This window comes from Actinia tenebrosa, unplaced genomic scaffold, assembly GCF_029948245.1.
Source record: "Actinia tenebrosa isolate PJP-AT-01 unplaced genomic scaffold, QUT_ActTen_1.0 PGA_scaffold9__36_contigs__length_13948895, whole genome shotgun sequence".
Classification (NCBI taxonomy): domain Eukaryota; kingdom Metazoa; phylum Cnidaria; class Anthozoa; order Actiniaria; family Actiniidae; genus Actinia; species Actinia tenebrosa.
The window spans coordinates 12,202,037-12,222,450 of record NW_028292586.1 but is presented as its reverse complement, the minus strand read 5'-3'; the positions used below and the strand labels follow the sequence as shown (position 1 = coordinate 12,222,450).

Below are 20,414 nucleotides of genomic sequence, written 5' to 3'. Positions count from 1 at the left end.
AGACCACAGCACCGATTTTATGCTAGCAAACTAGCAGAAGAGAATAGATTGCATTCCTTGAGAAATGGTTGTGGAAGCAGTGTGCATCGTCCAACACCTATCTATTTGGCCCCGGGTCCCTTGAGAGTGCTCCAAGAAGATTGGGCACTAGAAGCGCAAATGACTCCCAACACACTTCCATCTCAAGCCAGCAAAGAAATGGTCGAGAAGGGAGACGTATGTCTGAGAGACAAGACAAGCGAGATAAAAGACAAAAGACAAGATGGTGGTCATCAACGTTTTAAAGAAATTGGCTCGAGGCATTTGTCAGCATTTTCTTCAAAACGCAAAGAAACTGTGCAAAGTTCAAGAAATGACGAAAGAATGTCTGGCCTTCAAACTGAAGCAGTAGACGAGAAATTACGAGGGGATAAACAACGATATCAGGTAACCCCAGGAGCTTTGAATCCAGACGATAAAGATGACAAGAACACCTGGAATAACGAGTGTAATGAAGAATGTTTTAATGCAAAATTCAAGATTAAAGAAGAGCCACTTAATAGTCCCATAGACTCTGAACCGAATAGCGTCGATAAAGATCCTGTCCATCAACAAGAGGAATTCAGTTTTCGGGTCTATGGGACAGACCATGCGCTATTGCTGCCACAAATCCCCAGTGAGGTACCAACATATGCCGAACACAGATCTTTTTCATCATCAGTACAGACAACTGATAATTCTGCAGGTGCTAGAAGTTTGAACTTCAATCAAGACCCAAGTTCTACCAAGTTTCAATCCTCGGGAAAAGACAGTAGCGTTGAAGGCAACCAGCAACAGAAACCAAAACACATCTGTGATGAGTGTGAAAGGTCGTTCACTCGATCCAGTACGCTTGTCACACATAAGAGGATTCACTCGGGCGACAAGCCCTTTTCTTGTGAAGTCTGTGGACGCGCATTCCGTCAGCCTGGTAACCTCTCCCGCCATCGTCTCACTCACACAACAACCAAGCCATACGTGTGCCCGCACTGCAACAAAGCCTTTAACCGTGCGTCCAACTTACACACCCACATGCGCACGCACAGTGACTACAAACCTTACGCCTGCGATTTTTGTGACAAGCGATTTCATCAGAAGGTTGATATGAAAATCCATCGGTATACCCACACAGGAGAGAAGCCGCATAAATGTTCCAAATGTGGGCGTGGTTTCAAGCAACTGACGCATCTGACGTACCACATGAGAACCCATTCTGATGTCCGTATGTATCAATGTGAATTCTGTGGCAAAGGTTTCAACCAGAAGGGTAATCTACAAGCACACAGGTACAGACATACCGGCGAGAGACCATTCAAGTGCAATGTGTGTGGTAAAGGGTTTACCTTAGCGTCGACAAGGAACACCCATCTCCGAACACATGCCGATAAAAAGCCATTTGAATGTCAATACTGTGGGAAGGCTTTCTACCAGAAGAATGCGCTAAAAACCCATTATATAGCTTCACACCCCTACAGTGGCGGAGTACTCATTCTGTAATGTACTTGAAATTGAACATATTACGTACAAAAATAGACAAACAGAGGACGTTATATTGAGAACTCTAAGTAGTGTTGTATAAAGTACAAACTGAACACTGGTGACGCAGTTAGCCTTTGGTTTTATTTCTTATTGAAATATGAACATATATATATTATTTTAGTATTTTTACACAGAATATAATAAATCCAGAGCGCTCATTGGTCGCCATTTACGTCTTATGCTGCTACATTCACGGCATACAAGTGAATATAGCGCCCTCGTGCACGCTCATTTATCGATTTGTGCTGCTTTCAGAGATAAATATAATTTGAAAAACTCTCTCTCCATTATTCATTATATTTACCTGTGTTAAAAATACTAAAACAGTTATTCGACTCAGGCTCAGTAAATACTCGCGTCTCGGTAAATATTCACCGATATTCACTCCGTCTTCGGCGAATAATTGTTGAATATACACTGCCCCATCTTATAATTATATTATGAAAACTACGGCTGCAACCCACACTTCAATACCACTTCAATACCCTGATTGAGGAATCGAAAATCATGTGCATGAAAGCTCGTATGTGTCAATTTACCATTATGTACAATAGATGATATATAGAGGATATTACATGGGCGCGCGGAGATACGAAATTTATCTTCTCGTGTTGAAAATCTCTCACTCGTTCGCTACGCTCACTTGTGAGAGATCTTTTCAACACTTCAAATATTCTGTTTATTATATAATATCCATAAAACCAACTTAACAAGCTTTTTATTATTATAAAAAGTTTATTATATAATTATGAATGAAGTATATTTTGGCTTTTTCAGGCAATTCTTTCCGTGTATTTTTGAATAGCCATCGCAATGGTGTTATTTTCACGTGTGAAGATATCAGTTTTTCGAAATAGAGATTATCACATGTTAAGAACTTGATATCGTTTTTATTCACGAGTTTTTCCGTATCATATCGCGAACGAGCGAGTCCTCGATATAAACACACACAAAATGTTTTATTGTCTTAAATATCCTTAACCGACTTACACCATTTCAAAATGTTAAAGAATTATACGTTTCCAATTCAATATCATTCAAGATATTAAAGCTTAATTAAAAATGTAAGAAGCACAAAATTCATCTTGAATTTGATAGAAATAAACACTAAATAGAGATTTATGTGATAATGTGATTGGTTCAAGTAAAATATATCGCAAGATTTGATTGGACAGTTTACCGTGAAGTGATATCGTATCACTTCACTGATATGGTTTTTATTCACGGCTTTATTTCACGGATATCGACCCTAAATGTGTAATAAAAATAGATATTTCATTGGTAATTATATAATAAAGTATGCTATTTAAATAAAGTTTTCCTTACGATTTAGACTTATCGCATTCGATCTCCCTCTCTTCATATTAGCCATTCTGAGGTCGAGGGGAAAACTGGGTCGAGTTGGAATTGCAGTGCATTGTGGGACGTTTTAGGGACATACTTCCAAGATGGCGCCTATTTCGTTCCATCAAAATACTCCCACAATGCACTGCAATACCAAATCGATCCGATATTTTTCTCAACCTATAAATGGCGTTAGCTTATGAAAACAAAGGACTTGGTTATTGGGCAACTTTTTGACTTTTCTGTGTCAATTCGAGATTATAAGGTAATCTCTGTCAAAACACAAATATCGAAAGTTAATCTTGAATGATTTTCTTGAGAAGCTCTACATATATTGATTAATTAAACGAACTTCAAGTTATTTGAAGCGTCATTGAGTACGTTGGATAACTTTTGTTGATTGGTTGCTCATTTTTTCACTGGTTAATTTTTATCCCTTACCGCGTGTGTGAAATCTAATCAAGGAAAAGAAGAGCCATGAAAATTCACAGAGTTCTTTCATTGTTTAATTCATCTACTCTTGAAGAGTATTTTTACATTTTTTAAATGCCTAGATTAGGGACTTCGTATACACTCAATTGAAGAATCGTTGTCGGGTTCAGAAACTGCAACATAAAAGCTTAGTCCGAAATGGCACATGGGAAATGACATAATTATATTATAATTTATTCATTTGCGCCATCCATGGCTTGCAGACATACATAACGATTCGGGAAGAAAAGATTCACAGAAAAATAAATTAAGAACATATAGAACATTTAAAATAGATTATAAGCGAGAGGAATACTTAAGAGAGGTAACTAATATTAAACACAGAATAAGTCTGACCAAACTAAGAATAAGTGATCATTGTTTACAAATTGAAATAGGTAGATATACAAGACCATATACCAAACCAGAAGAAAGAGTGTGTCAGATATGCAAACTTGAAGTAGAGAGTGAATTACACTTCCTACTAACATGCCCAAATTACTATAATGAAAGAAAATATCTTATTGATAAGATTGAAAACACAATTACGAATAGAAAATTGGTTGAAAAACGAAGAAAAATTTGCTTTTATTATAAATCCAAAGAAATCAATACAAAAAATAGTAGCAAAAAATATATATGATTGTTTCAGCAAAAGAAATAACAGTATTTGAATGAATATCTAGTTAATATAAAGAATAGAACAACCGTTATATTAAGATGTGCCTAAGTATTCCTCATCTACACATATTACATTTTCTTCTTTTTCTAAAAATTTGATATAACTTATGAAATATTGTAAATGTATTGTAAATTTATATTTGTGTGATTGTAATGTATTATTAATTATTAGCATTAAGTCTTAAATATTTGTAACAGATATATAGACGCTAATAATGTAAATAAACTAAAACTAAAAACTAAACATGCAGTCGGTTTAGAATGCCAAACGCGTATTCAGAAGACCTGCGTTTGAGAGCGGTTTGGCTTCGCATTTTTATAGGTTGCAGCGTAGACGAAACCGCTTATTTACTTCCCATGTGCTATTTCGGTCTCAGCTTCTATGTTCTATGTTTCTGAACCCGACAACGATTCTTCAATTGTAAGGACTTGAAATCCCGTCCAGTCCGATTTGGAGGCTTTGAAATGACTTCTCATGCTCATTAATTATTCGGGAGGTTATTTGTTTAGTATTGAAAGACTTAAGGGACAGATATGTCCCTGAACTGAATTAATTTTGATCCAGTCCAAGTACTTGAACAAAATTAATTCAGTCCTTTCACATGACTTTATCAGGTTTAAAGTAATATCATGTGACCCAAAAAATAGCCCATTGATTGGCTGGTTCCTGAATAATTAATGAGTATGAGAAGTCGTATGAGAAGTATTTTTACATTTTTTTAAGGACTTCGTATATAAGCCCGGTCATCGCGCCTAAACTCCTTGGTAATCAAGCCAGTAGTATAAAATGTTTTCGGTCGGAGATCCGTGAAATCTGAAAACTTATTCTGTAAACGCATAGAGACTCTGTACAATGCGTTCTAAGAATGTTATTTCATTTGGTGAATGCCTGTTCCTTCCTCCGTTCTTGAAGGTTTCACTAATATTTACAAGACGGGCCGTTCGCTTGGAGCTCAATGGCATGGGTGGGGTAGGGGTTTACCGCTCGCCTCTCACCACTGGGGTCGGGGTTCGAGCCCAATCTCTTACCCAGAGCCCTTATTTCTTACTGTGCATGCTCGACGAAATAATTTGGCTCTGGAAAACTCCAATATTTCCTGTGCTGTGATTGGTTCTCGAGAGCAAAGGAAGATACCGGAAGTAAAAATTACAGTACTATGGAAAATAAACGAGATGGCGTCTCGAATTAAGTACACCAAAAAAGCCTGTAGGGCCGGATTTTTCAAAGTTTTGCCAGTTTTGTAATGAAAATTGTATTGATGTCCATCCAATAGATATTTTCGAAGTTAATTTAACTGAAAACCATCTTCAAAACCTAATTTTCCAAGCACAAATTCACATGCTCGTTGAACATCGTCCGCCATTTTGAATTTACCTAGCCTGTCATAATGCGCATGTGCGAGAAACCCAGAATCTGGGTCTTCCGGTTTGGAGTGTTTTTTTTTTTGGAGTTTTTTTGGCTCAGACTGGATCATATGTGAGTTGAGTTTTTTTGTTGTGTTGTTCTCTCCCTTGCCACGAGGGTTTTCTCCGGGATCTCCGGTTTCCTCGCCTCCGTAAAAAGCAACATGTGAGTTGAGTGTTGTCTGTTGTTAATATAGAATGTAGTGGTAGTGCGTGTGGTCGGGCACAAAAGCTTGACTCAATATCATTATAAAAAAAAGAATACTATTAATCCAGCTAATAACATCTTTTTAAATAATCGAGCTATTTTAGGATGTCTGAAATAATTGATTAAGCTATAATTCATTAGTCAATATTAGAACAAACAATTACAGCAGGCAACGTGACTTTAGTCTCTCTCTCTCAAAAATAACAAAAAGCAGCTACGATGTCAGATCTAGTGATATTTTAACTTCTTTAGGCTGGAAAAGCTTACAAAGAAGAAGAAAGGAGCATAAAGCAATAATGATGTTTAAGACTTTAAATGCACTTGCACCAAAATCTGTAAGGGAACTCTTTTATTTTCAAGAAAATACCTACGATCTTCGTGGTAGAGAGAAGTGCTTAAAGTTACCGAAACCCAGCACTGAGTTTTTAAAAAGAGCTCTCTCTTATGATGGTGCAAAAGTGTGGAACTCGTTACCCCAAAGTGTCAGACTGTCCAATAATTTAAAATCTTTTAAGAGGAATCTTTCGTCTGTTGGTCCTTAACACTTTAATTACTATAATATTTTTGGGGGGTAGATGAGAATTTATTTCATAATTCTGTCTATATATTCTTAACGTTATTATTAATTTTTGATATATATTACCTATGAACTCGGTTTTCATGAAAACCAATTTGTACATTGATGAAATTTCCCGAGATTAAATAAAAGACATCTCTGTCTCTCTGTCTCTCTGTCTCTCTGTCTCTCTGTCTCTCTGTCTCTCTGTCTCTCTGTCTCTCTGTCTCTCTGTCTCTCTGTCTCTCTGTCTCTCTGTCTCTCTGTCTCTCTGTCTCTCTGTCTCTCTGTCTCTCTGTCTCTCTGTCTCTCTGTCTCTCTGTCTCTCTGTCTCTCTGTCTCTCTGTCTCTCTGTCTCTCTCTCTCTCTATCTCTCTGTCTCTCTGTCTCTCTGTCTCTCTGTCTCTCTGTCTCTCTCTCTCTAGATCTAACGTAGGGAACTTTTGTCACATATTTTTCTCTCTTTCACTTTTCATCTTTAAATTTTTAATTTAATCCCCAATTTCATAAAGCGATCAAGTGCAAAGAAAATGCAAGATGGCAACAAAATTATAGCTTCACATCTTTTTTCCTTCCCTTATATATATCAGGTTTTGTCCAGAAATTGTTACTAAAGTGCCTTTGCAGTGGTTTTGTTAATGCCTGAGTGGTAAAAAGCCTTCGTTACGGTTGATGATGGATATATGGCTGATGACTGAGCTCATTAAGATTCACTCTTCAGCCAACGTTTTTTTATTTTGGAGAAAATTTTGGGTTAAAAAAATGCTTTGAGTTTATTACACTTAAGGTGTCATTTGAGTTGGTGTCCAAAAGTGCGATTCAAAATTAGCTTATTTTTAAAATGAAAGCGTTTTTCTACTAGTGCACATAAACCAATATCCATAAAACTTCGTGATATGTTAGGATGCAGCATCGTCTACCTTTAGCGGTTTTTTCAGAAAGAAAAATTGCTTTTGTGTTATCTTTTTAGCCAAAATTTTCTTCGAAAGGCAAATGGTGCAAAAGTGCCCTTTTTTTTATCATACTAGAAAATGCAAAAAAAAGCCTACATTTAAGATTAATTCCCCTTCTTTGTTATCTAATGGTAACGCAATAACTAAAACAAGTTATTTCACTAGTCAACTTACATTTCTTTTAATTTTTTAAGTAAATATTATGATCACAGTTTACATATAGGGCATTTTTGTAACTCAGTTGGGTCGGAATGGTAGTCAATAACACTTTACATGTTTTATACATCTAACATGTAGGTTCATTAACTTTAAATGATAATAATTTAATTTCAATCATAGATCAAGTGATTCAACTTCCAATTCATGGACATATGACCCCAACCCTTATTAAGCCTTCAAAGTGCTAACAAAAAGGGAAAAGGACAGAAAAGAAAAAACTAATTTCGCTGCCTTCCATTTCTTCTAACTACAAATAAAAGATTTCCCGAACATTTTACCTCAAATACAAAAAAGAATCGACCTTTGTCTACTTTAAAAACAGCGCATACATGCACACCACAGGGTAACCGCAGTCTAGTAGAATTGGAATAGTCACGTGACAAAAACAAGCAAATTCAAATGAGGTGACGGTTGAAAACGTCTACATACAGATCAAGTAGTGATGATCTATCGCTGCTGATTTGGTGAGTATAAAAATTCAATATCTTTATTAACCATGCATTTATCAATGTTTTATATTAGGGATATGTTGATCAATAAGTTAAGTCGTCATTTTAATTCAAATTTAAACTCCGAGACAATATTATTTCGAAATAAAAACGGGGCCTAAAATGTTGTTGGTAAGAATTACAAATTTTCTTTGAAACTCTTTGTGAATGTTTTCGAGAATTAAGCTTTCTTTTGAGCATAAATATGTTTAAAATCATTTTAGAAAGAAAATAGCAAATGAGTATTTAAACAACACTCCCTTCATGATTCGAAACCTGCTGGAAAATTGTTAGTAGTGAATTAAATCACTAATATTTTGATACTATAACGAAAGGAAGCTTAACGTTTTTCATTTCGTGGATTTATATTTTTTCAATCTTACTGGTTTTTCGATTGCTTACAGATTAAAACATTTGATGTTCTCGGACATTATACATTCTAAATTGTTGGTTTCTTTTGCGAAAATCTTTTTTTATAGAATTTTCAAGAAATTTCAAGAATTAGAATTTTCAAGCTGGCTCATTTCTTTAAACAATGACAACTAACATAATGAACTAAAAAAAAAACATGTCTATGAATTGCATAGAACTTCGTGATGAAAAATCTTAAAAATTCAAAACAATATTGTCAGTACTTGTTTTTACTAATTAAATCAATCAATCAATCATTTTTATTTAATCATTATTCCATCCAAGTGATTACTATTGAGAAAATTGAATAAGAAGAATATAAAAGATAATTATGTAAATTGAATTGCAAGAATGCATAATGAAAGAAGGATTTTGATATATATAGATAAATATATACAGCCATTTGCTAAAATTATGGCCGCTTCCAATATATATACTAATATATCAATTCATATCAAAAATTATGGGATAGCCTCCCTTATATTCTTTTCGAGTTGTCTATCATTAGGGCTTTCCTAAAAAAATATCAAGAAAGATATCTCACCCTGTCTGATATACTTTCGATATACTTGTATTTATATTTGAAACGGCCATATTTTTTGTAAATGGCTGTATATAAATATATATGAGGATGATGATCTTACCTGGTAAGGCAGGGAGTCCCAAACTTTTGGTCCCTGACTAGCAACTGTGAATTGTTTGATATTTGTTCTACAAAAAATTGGTCTAAAGTTCTTACATTGTCTAGTGGGAAAGGAGTGAAATTGACATTTTTTGAGAACATCCTAAGAAAAACGTTAAGAAATATCTTTTTTTCAATGGAATACATAAATAAACCTAGCTGAAGGGAGTGTATATACGGTGGCCCAGAAGGGCCATATCGACATCATAGATTTGATTCAGATCGCGACTTATTAACTTGCGAAAGACGCGCATACGTCTAGCGCAAGATGGCGGATGGTCCCAGTGTCGAGTTGGAAAGGGTAAGTAAATCATTTTTGGGTACCTTTGAATTCAGCACGAACCCTGGTTGTTTCTACATGTGAATTTACAGTTAATAAGTCGCGATCGCAAGTTAATCTGAATAATCTGAATAAAACGTATGCTGTCGATATGGCCACCGTATGTGTATCATCTATACTAAGTCTTAATATATTATTTTGAGAAAACAAAGGAGAAGTATGTGCATCAAAGCTAGAGTTGGTAATGATTCTTACTATGCGTTTCTGTAATATTTTCAATCGACATAGATTGGTTCGATAAGTAGAGCCCCAGGTAATATTGAAACAGTAAAGATAAGAGTATACTAAGGCATAGTAAAGCATAAAAAAGATAATTGTTTGTTCATTTGTTTGTTTGGCTCAGAGATATGGATCCACAACTAAGTAAATCACGTTTTGCTTATGAGGCACGTGTGAGAGACATTCTAACCTCAAAGGTTACAGCGAAAAAACGAGGTGACTTGGAACGTGTTAAAAGGGTAGGTATATAACGATTCTTTCTTTGTAAAGAAATATGAGGTGTAATTAAGGAGATAAACCATTAATTAGTTTAGGCTGAACTTATTTTGAATGAATCGCCTTTTTCAGGGGCGGATCCAAGGGAGGGATACGCGCACCCTCCTCGAGCAACGTTTTGCTCCTATTTTGTGCCCTTCGGTTGTGGTGTGCACCCCCAGACAACTTTGTGTACCTAGTTTGTGCTCTCTTGTGCTCTTCAGTCGATATATGCAGTTCTACTGGATGCGGTTTTTATAGATATGTGTTTAAAGAAATGAAAATCTTCATTTTTTGATATTTTGCCCAGCAAAACATTAGAATGACATTATCACGATGAGCGCGTGCGCTCTAAATTCATGCGCAGAAATGATGCACGCAAACAATGCCCGCAAACGTCCTTAATTATTCTTCATAGTTATTTGTTTAGTTAATCATAACACTCTATTTATTTGTTTTGGGTTCTTTTTTTCTAGTGCGAAGATAAGCTAGTGCTAATCAAAGAGGAATGGAAAGCGTTTCAAGAGCAATTTAAGGAAAATGCTCGGGTTGAGAGAGCTGAGGATGGCGAATACGACGACAGTGATGGTGACCAAGATGAAGAGAATGATGAAGAAGAGGGCGAATGTGAAGGCGACGAAGAGGATGAGTATAGAAATGAAGAGGAATGGGACAGTGGAGGAGACGGCGAAAGCTACAGCGACAAGGAACATAAACTTGAAAACCAAAAAAGGAAAGAAGAAGAAGAAAAAGAAGAATGTAGTAACAAGGAAAAGAAGATGAAAACAGAAGGCAGCCGCTTAAAAAAGCAATGTCCACATCCAGGATGCAAGGCATCAGTTATACACATTCCAAGACATCTCGTAAGTGTGCATAAGTGGGAGAAAGAAAAAGCACGGAAAGCTGCTACCAGATATGGTCTTCGTAAGAAGTATACTTATAAAGAAAAACTCCTTCAAACAAACCCAAAAGCTGTCGGCAACAAACAAGAGAATCGTAAAGACTACCATACCAGAAGACTATGTCCGATTCCTGGATGTATGTCAATAGTTCTTCGTCTTCCTCAGCACTTGAAAAACGTACACAAAGTAAACAGTAAATCAAAAGAGTATTCTGAGATGCTACGTACTGCCATTAAAAACCCCAAATGTATCCTTGTAAAGAAAACTCGCTGCCCCGAGGCACGAGAAGATGATGTGAGACCTGAATTAAACGAGAAAGACGATATGCAACCAGAAGTAGACGAGAGAAATGATATGGAACCAGACGTAGACGAGAGAAATGATATGGAACCAGAAGCAAGCGAATTATCACTAGAAGTTGACGATGAATTAGTCTTAGAAGGAGAAGAAGAAAATGCAAATAATGACATTGATGAACATATCGTCAATAATGCTGATAAAGATTCAATCCAAGACACACCAGCTTCCTTAAGGGCTGTGCTATCAGAATTTTCGTACTGGCTTCATTCTGCTGACGGGGGACATAAAGAAGAAAAAACAGCTAACCAGCATAGTAGGCAAGTGGAAAAGATTCTGTTTATCATTGAAAAAGATCCCGTAAAACAGAATTTAACATTGCTTTTAGACAAACAAGCGGTAAGAAATAAGTTTCTGCATCAATATGCTGAGTCAAAATTTCATCCAGGCACCATTAAGTCTTATCTCACAAGTTTGCGTCATTTTTATGATTTTCTAATTTCGGAAGAACCTGAAGAAGTACCATTTGACAACAAATTGCTTCAATCGTTAAAAGAGAAGGTCATACGGTGGAATAGCTCGTACAAAAAGGTCACTGGTAAAAGAATGTGGAAGAAAGCCGAAGAGGATTTTGACTCCCTGATAACACCTGATAAGGTAAAAGAATTCGAAAGAAGCGAAGCAGTAAGACAGGCTATTTCATATCTTGGAAAACTGTCGGGTGCACACAATATCGAAATCACCCAGCATGTGTACATACTTATACGCGATTTTTTGATGACAGAAATCAGTTTTAATAATGCTCACAGATCTGGAGTAATAGCCAACATGCAGCTCACAGAATTTGAGCGCGGACAAAAAGAACAAGACCAGATAGTTGTCGACGTTTTTGAGCACAAAACAGTTCATATACATGGACCAGCTCAAGTAGTTTTTAACCCCACGTTACACAGCTGGGTTAATATATTTTTGAGAAATGTAAGGTCCTGCTTACCAAACGCAGCTAATGCTTCGCAGTTGTTTTTGTCATGGAATGGAGAGAAGATGACGTCCGGCCAGATAACAATGTGTGTAAAATCCGTTTGGAAGAAGGCGGGGTTAGAAGGGGTAGTTTCTGCCACAGCAATGCGAAAGGCTGCTGTAACTGTCACTTGCGATAACACAGAAGCTGGCATGAGCTCTGACCTCGCAGACTTGATGGGTCATCGAGTCCAAACGCAGACGAAATACTATCGACTAAGAAACAAGAAAAAGGTGGCAGCAAGAGCATCTAAAGAACTTTCAAAATCGATGAGGGATGTCCCAGACGAGAGAAAGCTTCAAGAGACTGCAGCGGTTACCTCCATGGAAACCTCCATAGACACCCACGACAGTAGTGGAAAGAAAGTAGAAACCAACGATGACGAACATCGACCTTTTCGTTTCAGCAACAAAGAACTAAAAGAAATAAGGAGGATTTTTCAAGCAGAGATCATTGCAAAATCAATATCCATGGATGATGTAAGAAATAAAATCGAAAAAAATGAAATCCTGAAAGGCCTCAGACCGAGAAGGGTTTATGACAGAGTTAGATCAGAATGGCGCTGCAAAACACAGCTAGACGACTCTTGCGACTGTGTTCCCGTGGAGACAGAAAACATCAGAGATAAAATGGAAAGGATAGATGGTACTGATGATGACCAAGATGAAGCTGCAAGCGCCTTTTCCGTCAGCGTGGTTTACCCAACTACTGAAGGCAGTCAGGGGCATGGCATATTTTCAACTGGAGAAATCTTTATAATTCAGAAAGCTTGTCGCGACATCATCGCTTTTGGTCCCATCTCGAAAATACGCATCAGCAACCATCTGGAGAAAACCGAGTCAGGAAAGATAATGCTGGAGAAATTCACATCTGAACAGCTCTTAAATCGGGTTAAGTATGAAAGAAGAATGAAAAGACGCCAGACGAAATAAGTCATGCACCACCATCCAATAAGAGTTTGTAAGGCGAGTTGAGATTCGTGATAGTTTTGATTCATCAGCTTTTTAATTATAAATTAAGCCAAGCTTTCGAGCATCTTGCTCTTCAGCTCTAGCACAGCACGCCATGAAGACTGGCCACAGCATTGGTTGCCTTGTTCTGTAGTTCATAAAGAAGAACGATGGCACACAGAGGAAATGGTTGGAGGCATGGAAGATTGCTAGTGAATCGCATGCTCTCTTTAATAGAGATAGTGCAAGAACTTTACCTGATAGCTATCGTAGCTTGATAGACAATTAAAATTGTATCTTAATAGCCCAAAAAATAGCGCGCGCAATTAATTATCCCTTCGTAACACGCGTGCTCCTAACAACGGATACATTTGACTGTAACACGCGCACATTGTTATGTTGCGTGTTTCTAGTGAAAATTGTCACAACCGTTTGCCCTGATGAAGAGCAAGATGTTCGAAAGCTTGGCTTAATTTATAATTAAAAAGCTGATGAATCAAAACTATCATGAAGACACCTTCAGTTTACAGTTTTGCATGCTTCGCTGAATAGGTTCCTCTCCCAACTGACACAACTTAGTTTAAAACTATTTTAACATGATATTTGTTCATCGTTGTTGAGTTTGTTTCTTATCAAGAAAAAAAAAAAACTATTAAGAGAAGAAATAACTGTTACTTAGGCACTGTTGAAGTTTTTTGACAAGAAGAAAACTCTTAATCCTGATTTACACGTGATCGCAGACGATCGCAGACGCTGGCGATCGAGTGCGATTATATGTGAACAGCTCTGCGATCGTATGCGATTATGTGCGATCGCCATCGCAGACGATCGAAGGAATAGAATCGGGTTCTATTCCTGCGATCGGTTGAGATCGTTTGCGATCACTTTCGATTATATGTGAACAGAATTCTGCGATCGTGAGATTGTAAGTGTCCCACAATTCTCAGTTTTGCCTTGCATAAAACACGTGTTGATTTTCGCAAGCAAAAAACATGTCTTTTTAGATTTGTTTCAGATATAACTGGTTCAAAAGTATCAACTCACGATTGTATATGCTAATTTACGTTTGTAAGCTATATAGGCAAGTAAATAACTATTCAAGTATTCAAATATTCACAATCATAAATCCGAACGTTTCTTTTTTGATTTGCCAGCGATTCCTTGTTTAAGTAAGGTTAACGAGAGTAGAATATCGCGCTGATCAATACTACTTCGTCTCCGTCGTCTATGTTGAATATACATATGTACTTTGTTTTACGGTTGAGTGATAATTCGCGGATTCAGGTGTCAACAGATCGCCGGCGATCGATATGTGAACGTTCGATTTGAGATCCTCGGTTGAGAGGATTCCGCAATCGAGCGATCGTCTGCGATCATATGTGAACCAGGCTTTATGCTAGAATATGATTCAAAGATTATTCCATTGTTGTAACATTTTGACAAGAAACCCAAGCGATTTTATTTAAGAATATGATTCAAACATTACACTATTCATTGTTGTTATATTTTGACAGTGAACCCAGGCGTTGTTATATTAGAATGTGATTCAAAGAATACTCGATTCGTTATTGTATTTTGACAGGAAACGCAGCCATTGTTATTTCATAGCATGGTTTAAAAATTACTCGATATGTTTTTCATATATTTGGACAAGTAACCCAGGCGCTATTATTATGACTCATTAGGCGTTATTATATGATTCAAAGATTATTTGATTCATTTTTGTATCATTTAGAGCTATGATTACGAAATTTAAAATGTTATTTTCAAAAGTACCCTATGTCGTTTCAAAAGTGCCCTATACAGTTACCAAAGTGCCCTATGAAGTTACAAAAATGCCCTATACAGTTACCAAAGTGCCCTATGAAGTTACGAAAATGCCCTATGTAGTTACCAAAGTGCCCTATGTAGTTACCAAAGTGCCCTATGTAGTTACGAAAATGCCCTATGTAGTTACCAAAGTGCCCTTTCTAGGTTACAAAAGTGCCCATTTATCTAGCTGTCTCTCTGTCTCTCTGTCTCTCTGTCTCTCTGTCTCTCTGTCTCTCTGTCTCTCTGTCTCTCTGTCTCTCTGTCTCTCTGTCTCTCTGTCTCTCTGTCTCTCTGTCTCTCTGTCTCTCTGTCTCTCTGTCTCTCTGTCTCTCTGTCTCTCTGTCTCTCTGTCTCTCTGTCTCTCTGTCTCTCTGTCTCTCTGTCTCTCTGTCTCTCTGTCTCTCTGTCTCTCCGTCTCCGTCTCTAGAGTCCCTGTGTTTTGAAATCATGAAGCCAAATAGCAAGTCTTTTGCCGTTTTAGCCTGTTATAGGCCTCCTAACTATGATACACGCTCATTTTTCAATATATTTGAAAATGTGTTAACAAAAATAGATTCTGAGTTTAAGGAAATTTATATCCTAGGGGATTTAAACTGTGATTTATTATCTACTAATATTAATCAGCAAACCCGCTATTTGAATACGACTGCTGAATTGTTTCAACTTACGCAGTTAATCACAGAACCAACTAGAGTCACTGAAAAAAGTAAAACCCTCATTGATGTGATCTTAACGAATAGCCCAGATAGGGTAGTCCGAAGTGGAGTGGTTCACATTGGTATCAGTGACCATAGTCTGGTTTATACAATACGGAAAATAGCAATTCCGACAAACAACAATCACTGTAAGATCTCATTTAGATCGGCTAAAAACTTTGACTCCGACAAGTTTCTTATGGATTTAGCAACACTCCCTTGGGATTGTTTGGATAATAAGGAAAGCCCGGATGACATGTGGGACAGATGGAAAGAGTTATTTCTCTCTGTTCTTGACTCGCACGCTCCGATCAAAACAAAACGAATAAGAAACAAGAAGTCTCCCTGGATGACAACTGATTTGAGGAAAGCTATGTACGATAGAGATAAAATGAAACAAAAAGCTACTCAAACGAATTCGAGGGACGACTGGAGTGATTATAAGTCTATTAGAAATCGCGTCAACAACGAGATAAAAAGAGCCAAGAAGTCATATTATGAAAATCATTTTGCACAAAATTCAAAAAACTCAAAGGAGGTCTGGAAAGCTATTAATGAAGTCCTCTCACGAAGGACTAAATCTGGCTCTTATGTAACATCTATCAAAACAGGTGATACATCGATGTGTGACTCGAAGGAAATAGCTGAGGTATTCAATTGTCATTTTTCTGAAATTGGGACTAAATTAGCTTGTTTAATTCCCGATGGACCGACTGCTTATAATGATTATCTAATTAGAATTGGCTCAACATTCACCTTACGACACACATCAGTTGATGAACTTATGAAAATCATTAATTCTATTGACGTTAAAAAAGCGACAGGTCTTGACGGTATACCATCTCATTTCATCAAGATTGCTTCACCAGTAATAAGTCAATCACTAGTGAAGCTATTCAATCAATCAGTTGATAAAGGGATTTTTCCTAACGGCTTGAAACTTGCGAAAGTTACGCCAATTCATAAAGCTAATGACAAAGATGATTTGAATAATTACCGTCCCATTTCGGTCTTACCTACTATTGCTAAGATTTTCGAGAGAATAGTTTTTAACCAGTTATATGAGTATCTAAACTCAAATAATTTACTTTCTCAAAAGCAGTCGGGATTTAGACCGCTTCATTCGACTACTACTGCACTCCTAGAAGCCACAACGGAGTGGCTTACCAATATGGATGAAGGTAAATTGAACTGTGTCACTTTCCTAGATTTTAAAAAAGCTTTTGACACAGTAAATCACTCTATACTTCTCCAAAAATTATACTATTATGGGATTGCAGAAGAGTCGATAAAGTGGTTCAAATCTTACCTCACAGATCGTAGTCAGAGATGCTACATAAACCATACCTTATCTAGCTCTAGAACACTCGATTGCGGCATCCCTCAAGGCTCAATCCTTGGGCCATTATTATTTATTATTTACATAAACGATCTGCCAAATAGTGTCAAATTTTCAAATGCTAGAATGTATGCTGATGACACAAGTCTCACCACTTGTGGCACATCACAAAAGACTCTATTTGACGAGGTGAACGCTGATATTTCCAATATTCATAACTGGTTGAAAGCTAACAAACTTAGCTTAAATTCAGCTAAAACAGAGCACATGTTTATTGCTTCTGACGATAAATTGAAAAAAATTACCTCCGAACCACACATATATTTAAATAGCAAACCAATTACTAGAGTCTCTACAGCAAAAACTCTGGGTGTTGTGATTGACGAACGGGTGTCTTGGGTTGCTCATATTGATTACATTTGTAAAAAAATATCCTCTGGATTGAGTGGCATAAGACGAGTCCGCGATTACATCCCCTTGGAGACAGCTATTACCATATATGAGGCTCTCGTTTTACCTTGGTTTGACTATTGTGACGTGGTATGGGATAATTTACCAGTAACGTCTGCTGAAAGATTGCAAAAAATGCAAAATAGAGCTGCAAGAATAATAACAAAAAGCAGCTACGATGTCAGATCTAGTGATATTTTAACTTCTTTAGGCTGGAAAAGCTTACAAAGAAGAAGAAAGGAGCATAAAGCAATAATGATGTTTAAGACTTTAAATGCACTTGCACCAAAATCTGTAAGGGAACTCTTTTATTTTCAAGAAAATACCTACGATTTTCGTGGTAGAGAGAAGTGCTTAAAGTTACCGAAACCCAGCACTGAGTTTTTAAAAAGAGCTCTCTCTTATGACGGTGCAAAAGTGTGGAACTCGTTACCCCAAAGTGTCAGACTGTCCAATAATTTAAAATCTTTTAAGAGGAATCTTTCGTCTGTTGGTCCTTAACACTTTAATTACTATAATATTTTTGGGGGGTAGATGAGAATTTATTTCATAAATCTGTCTATATATTCTTAACGTTATTATTAATTTTTGATATATATTACCTATCAACTCGGTTTTCATGAAAACCAATTTGTACATTGATGAAATTTCCCGAGATTAAATAAAAGACATCTCTCTCTCTGTCTCTCTCTCTCTGTCTCTGTCTCTCTGTCTCTCTGAGTGGCAGTGGTACTATACAGACGTGTGTCATTTCGCTCCGTAAAAATTTCATTCAAAGTAGTTTATACATTTTATTATATTATCCTAAATCATGGAAAATCTAATGTTCATGACTTATTGTCCATCCTCTAATAATTTCATGTGGTCAAGTGATGTTGTTTGCCTAAAAAAACTTATACAAGAAATCTTACAAGAAGACTTGGACGACAGCGTGGTTACAGAAGACAAGAAACACAATATGCTTTCCTTCAAAGCTAAAGATATTGTTATCAAATTCTATACTTCTACTAAAAGAATCTTAGTACAAGGGAGTGCTTGTTCTTCGCTGCTTCAAAGTCTCCATGAGCTTCTCAAAGACACTGACACCGAGACTTCGACTATATCATCTATCAGCTGCCCAACCTTGACTAAGATCAACGAAGATACCGATGAAGACTCCGAAGACTCAGATGACTCTGAATCTGAACGCTCAACACCTGAAAAACCGAATCTCAATTCTCTGACGGAAGAATTTAAAACCATCTTATCTTCCGAACTCCAAAGCCTTCGAAATGAATTTGGTGATTTAAAGAATTTTATTATCAACTCAACTACGAAAGGAGCTGACATGCAAATTCGGTGTAGTTGTAAATCCCAAGTGGATCAACTTAAACTCGAACTATCTCAATTAAAATCACGACTAGACAAAGCCGAGAATGAACGTGACAGTTTATTAACTGCTCTCTGCTCAGTTCAAAAGACGATGAAACCTCCAACTATGCCTTGGCAAGCCCCGATGCCTACTTTTGATTATCCTCATTTACCACATTTTGACAACCAAGAACCTGACTTTTCATCGAATCCTCCTTTGAACACATTACCTTCTACACATTCTAAAACTAAACAGAAAAACGCCAAAAGAAACAAAAAGACCCCGAATCCAGTAAAATCTAGTGAAACATCATCGAAGAAGCCACTAACATCTGTTATCATCGGAGACTCCACTATTAAACACATTCAAGGTTGGGAACTGAGGAAAAAGACACCGGATACTAACGTGATTGGAATCCTACATTTTACCAACTATTTCTAAGGAGCCCGACCAGATTTACCTACATGTAGGTACCAACGATCTACGCTCGACGCAAACTTCTGCTTCGGAAATTGCGGAGAATATTGTCAACCTTGCTGACAAAATCTCATCCGACTGCCCCAACAGCCACCTAACAGTGTCATCAATTCTTTGCCGCAATGATTCGCTTAATGATAAGGAAAGGAAGTAAACAAGAACATTGCAAAATTTGCTAAAAATAGGACTTGGAACTTCTACACGCATTCCAATTTTGACTTATCGTGTTTAAACAAATCTGGAATCCACCCAAACAAAAAAGGCACATCTACCTTGGCTACAAACTTTATTTCTCTTATTAATAATGAATAGATTATTACTGACAGACAGGTCAATTCGTTTTCTTCTGACATATCTGATACTCTGATTCCTAAGGTAAGAGGTCTTAAACTTGCTTCACTTAATATTACTAGCTTAACCAAACATATTGACGAACTCAGAGCGATATCTCTAACATTAAATGCTGATATCCTTGCTATAAATGAAACAAGACTTGATGAAAAGATATCTGACTCTGTAGTTCACTTAGAAAACTATATAATCATTAGGAATGACAGGAATAGGAATGGAGGTGGCATTTGTATTTACATTAAGAATAATATCTCCTTTTCACGTCGTACAATTATTACAAAAAATCTCGAATTGCTCTGTCTTGAAATTCAAAATCCTAAAACCAAGCCTTTTATAATCTGCGCTTGTTATCGACCTCCTAAAGCTCACGACTCTGACTTCTTTGCTTGTTTGGAACCAATAATTTCAAATTTTGATTTGGAAGACAAAGAAGTTATATTAATGGGAGACCTTAATTGCAATTTCCTTAATGCCACTCCTGATTATAATTTAAGGGCATTAAAATCTCTTTCTGATATTTTTTATCTAAAACAAGTAATTCGCTCTCCTACACATGTTACGCCCACATCTTCAACATTAATTGATGTCATTTTTACTAATTTCCCCTCTCGAATAATTTCAAGTGGAGTTATTCCCTTAGGTATAAGTGATCACCATTTAGTGTATGCAATAAGAAAATTTGCCGCCTCGAGTAATAACAAACATCGTTATGTGACCATTCGACAATTCTCTAAATTCAAATCTGATGAATTCCGCAAGGAACTTAAATTAAACTTGCCTAATATTTCTTTGAATATCCATGTTAATCCCAATGATTCATGGAAAGAATGGAAAACAAATTTTCAAAATATTGCTGAAAAACATGCACCCTCTAAATCTAAGAGAGTAAGGTGTAAAAGCTCACCTTGGCTTACATCGGAATTAATGAAATCTATTTTTGCGAAACACAAGCTTCACAAATTAGCTGTATTGTCTAACTTA

At 36.6% G+C, this 20,414-nt stretch overlaps 1 protein-coding gene across 1 annotated transcript; it reads left to right on the top strand.

Moving 5' to 3' along the window:
• Positions 1-9,500: 9,500 nt before the first annotated feature.
• On the top strand, positions 9,501-13,094 carry LOC148904861 (uncharacterized). The gene is made up of 2 exons (XM_089024536.1): positions 9,501-9,772; positions 10,265-13,094. The coding sequence occupies exons 1-2, from the start codon at positions 9,662-9,664 to the stop codon at positions 12,938-12,940; spliced, it is 2,787 nt and encodes a 928-aa protein (XP_088880662.1). The 5' UTR covers positions 9,501-9,661; the 3' UTR covers positions 12,941-13,094.
• Positions 13,095-20,414: the final 7,320 nt, after the last annotated feature.

Coding starts and splice junctions, on each gene's coding strand:
- LOC148904861 (XM_089024536.1), top strand. CDS start 9,662: ATGGATCCACAACTAAGTAAATCACGTTTTGCTTATGAGGCACGTGTG. Junction 9,773..10,264: donor ACTTGGAACGTGTTAAAAGG/GTAGGTATATAA, acceptor CTTTTTTTCTAG/TGCGAAGATAAGCTAGTGCT.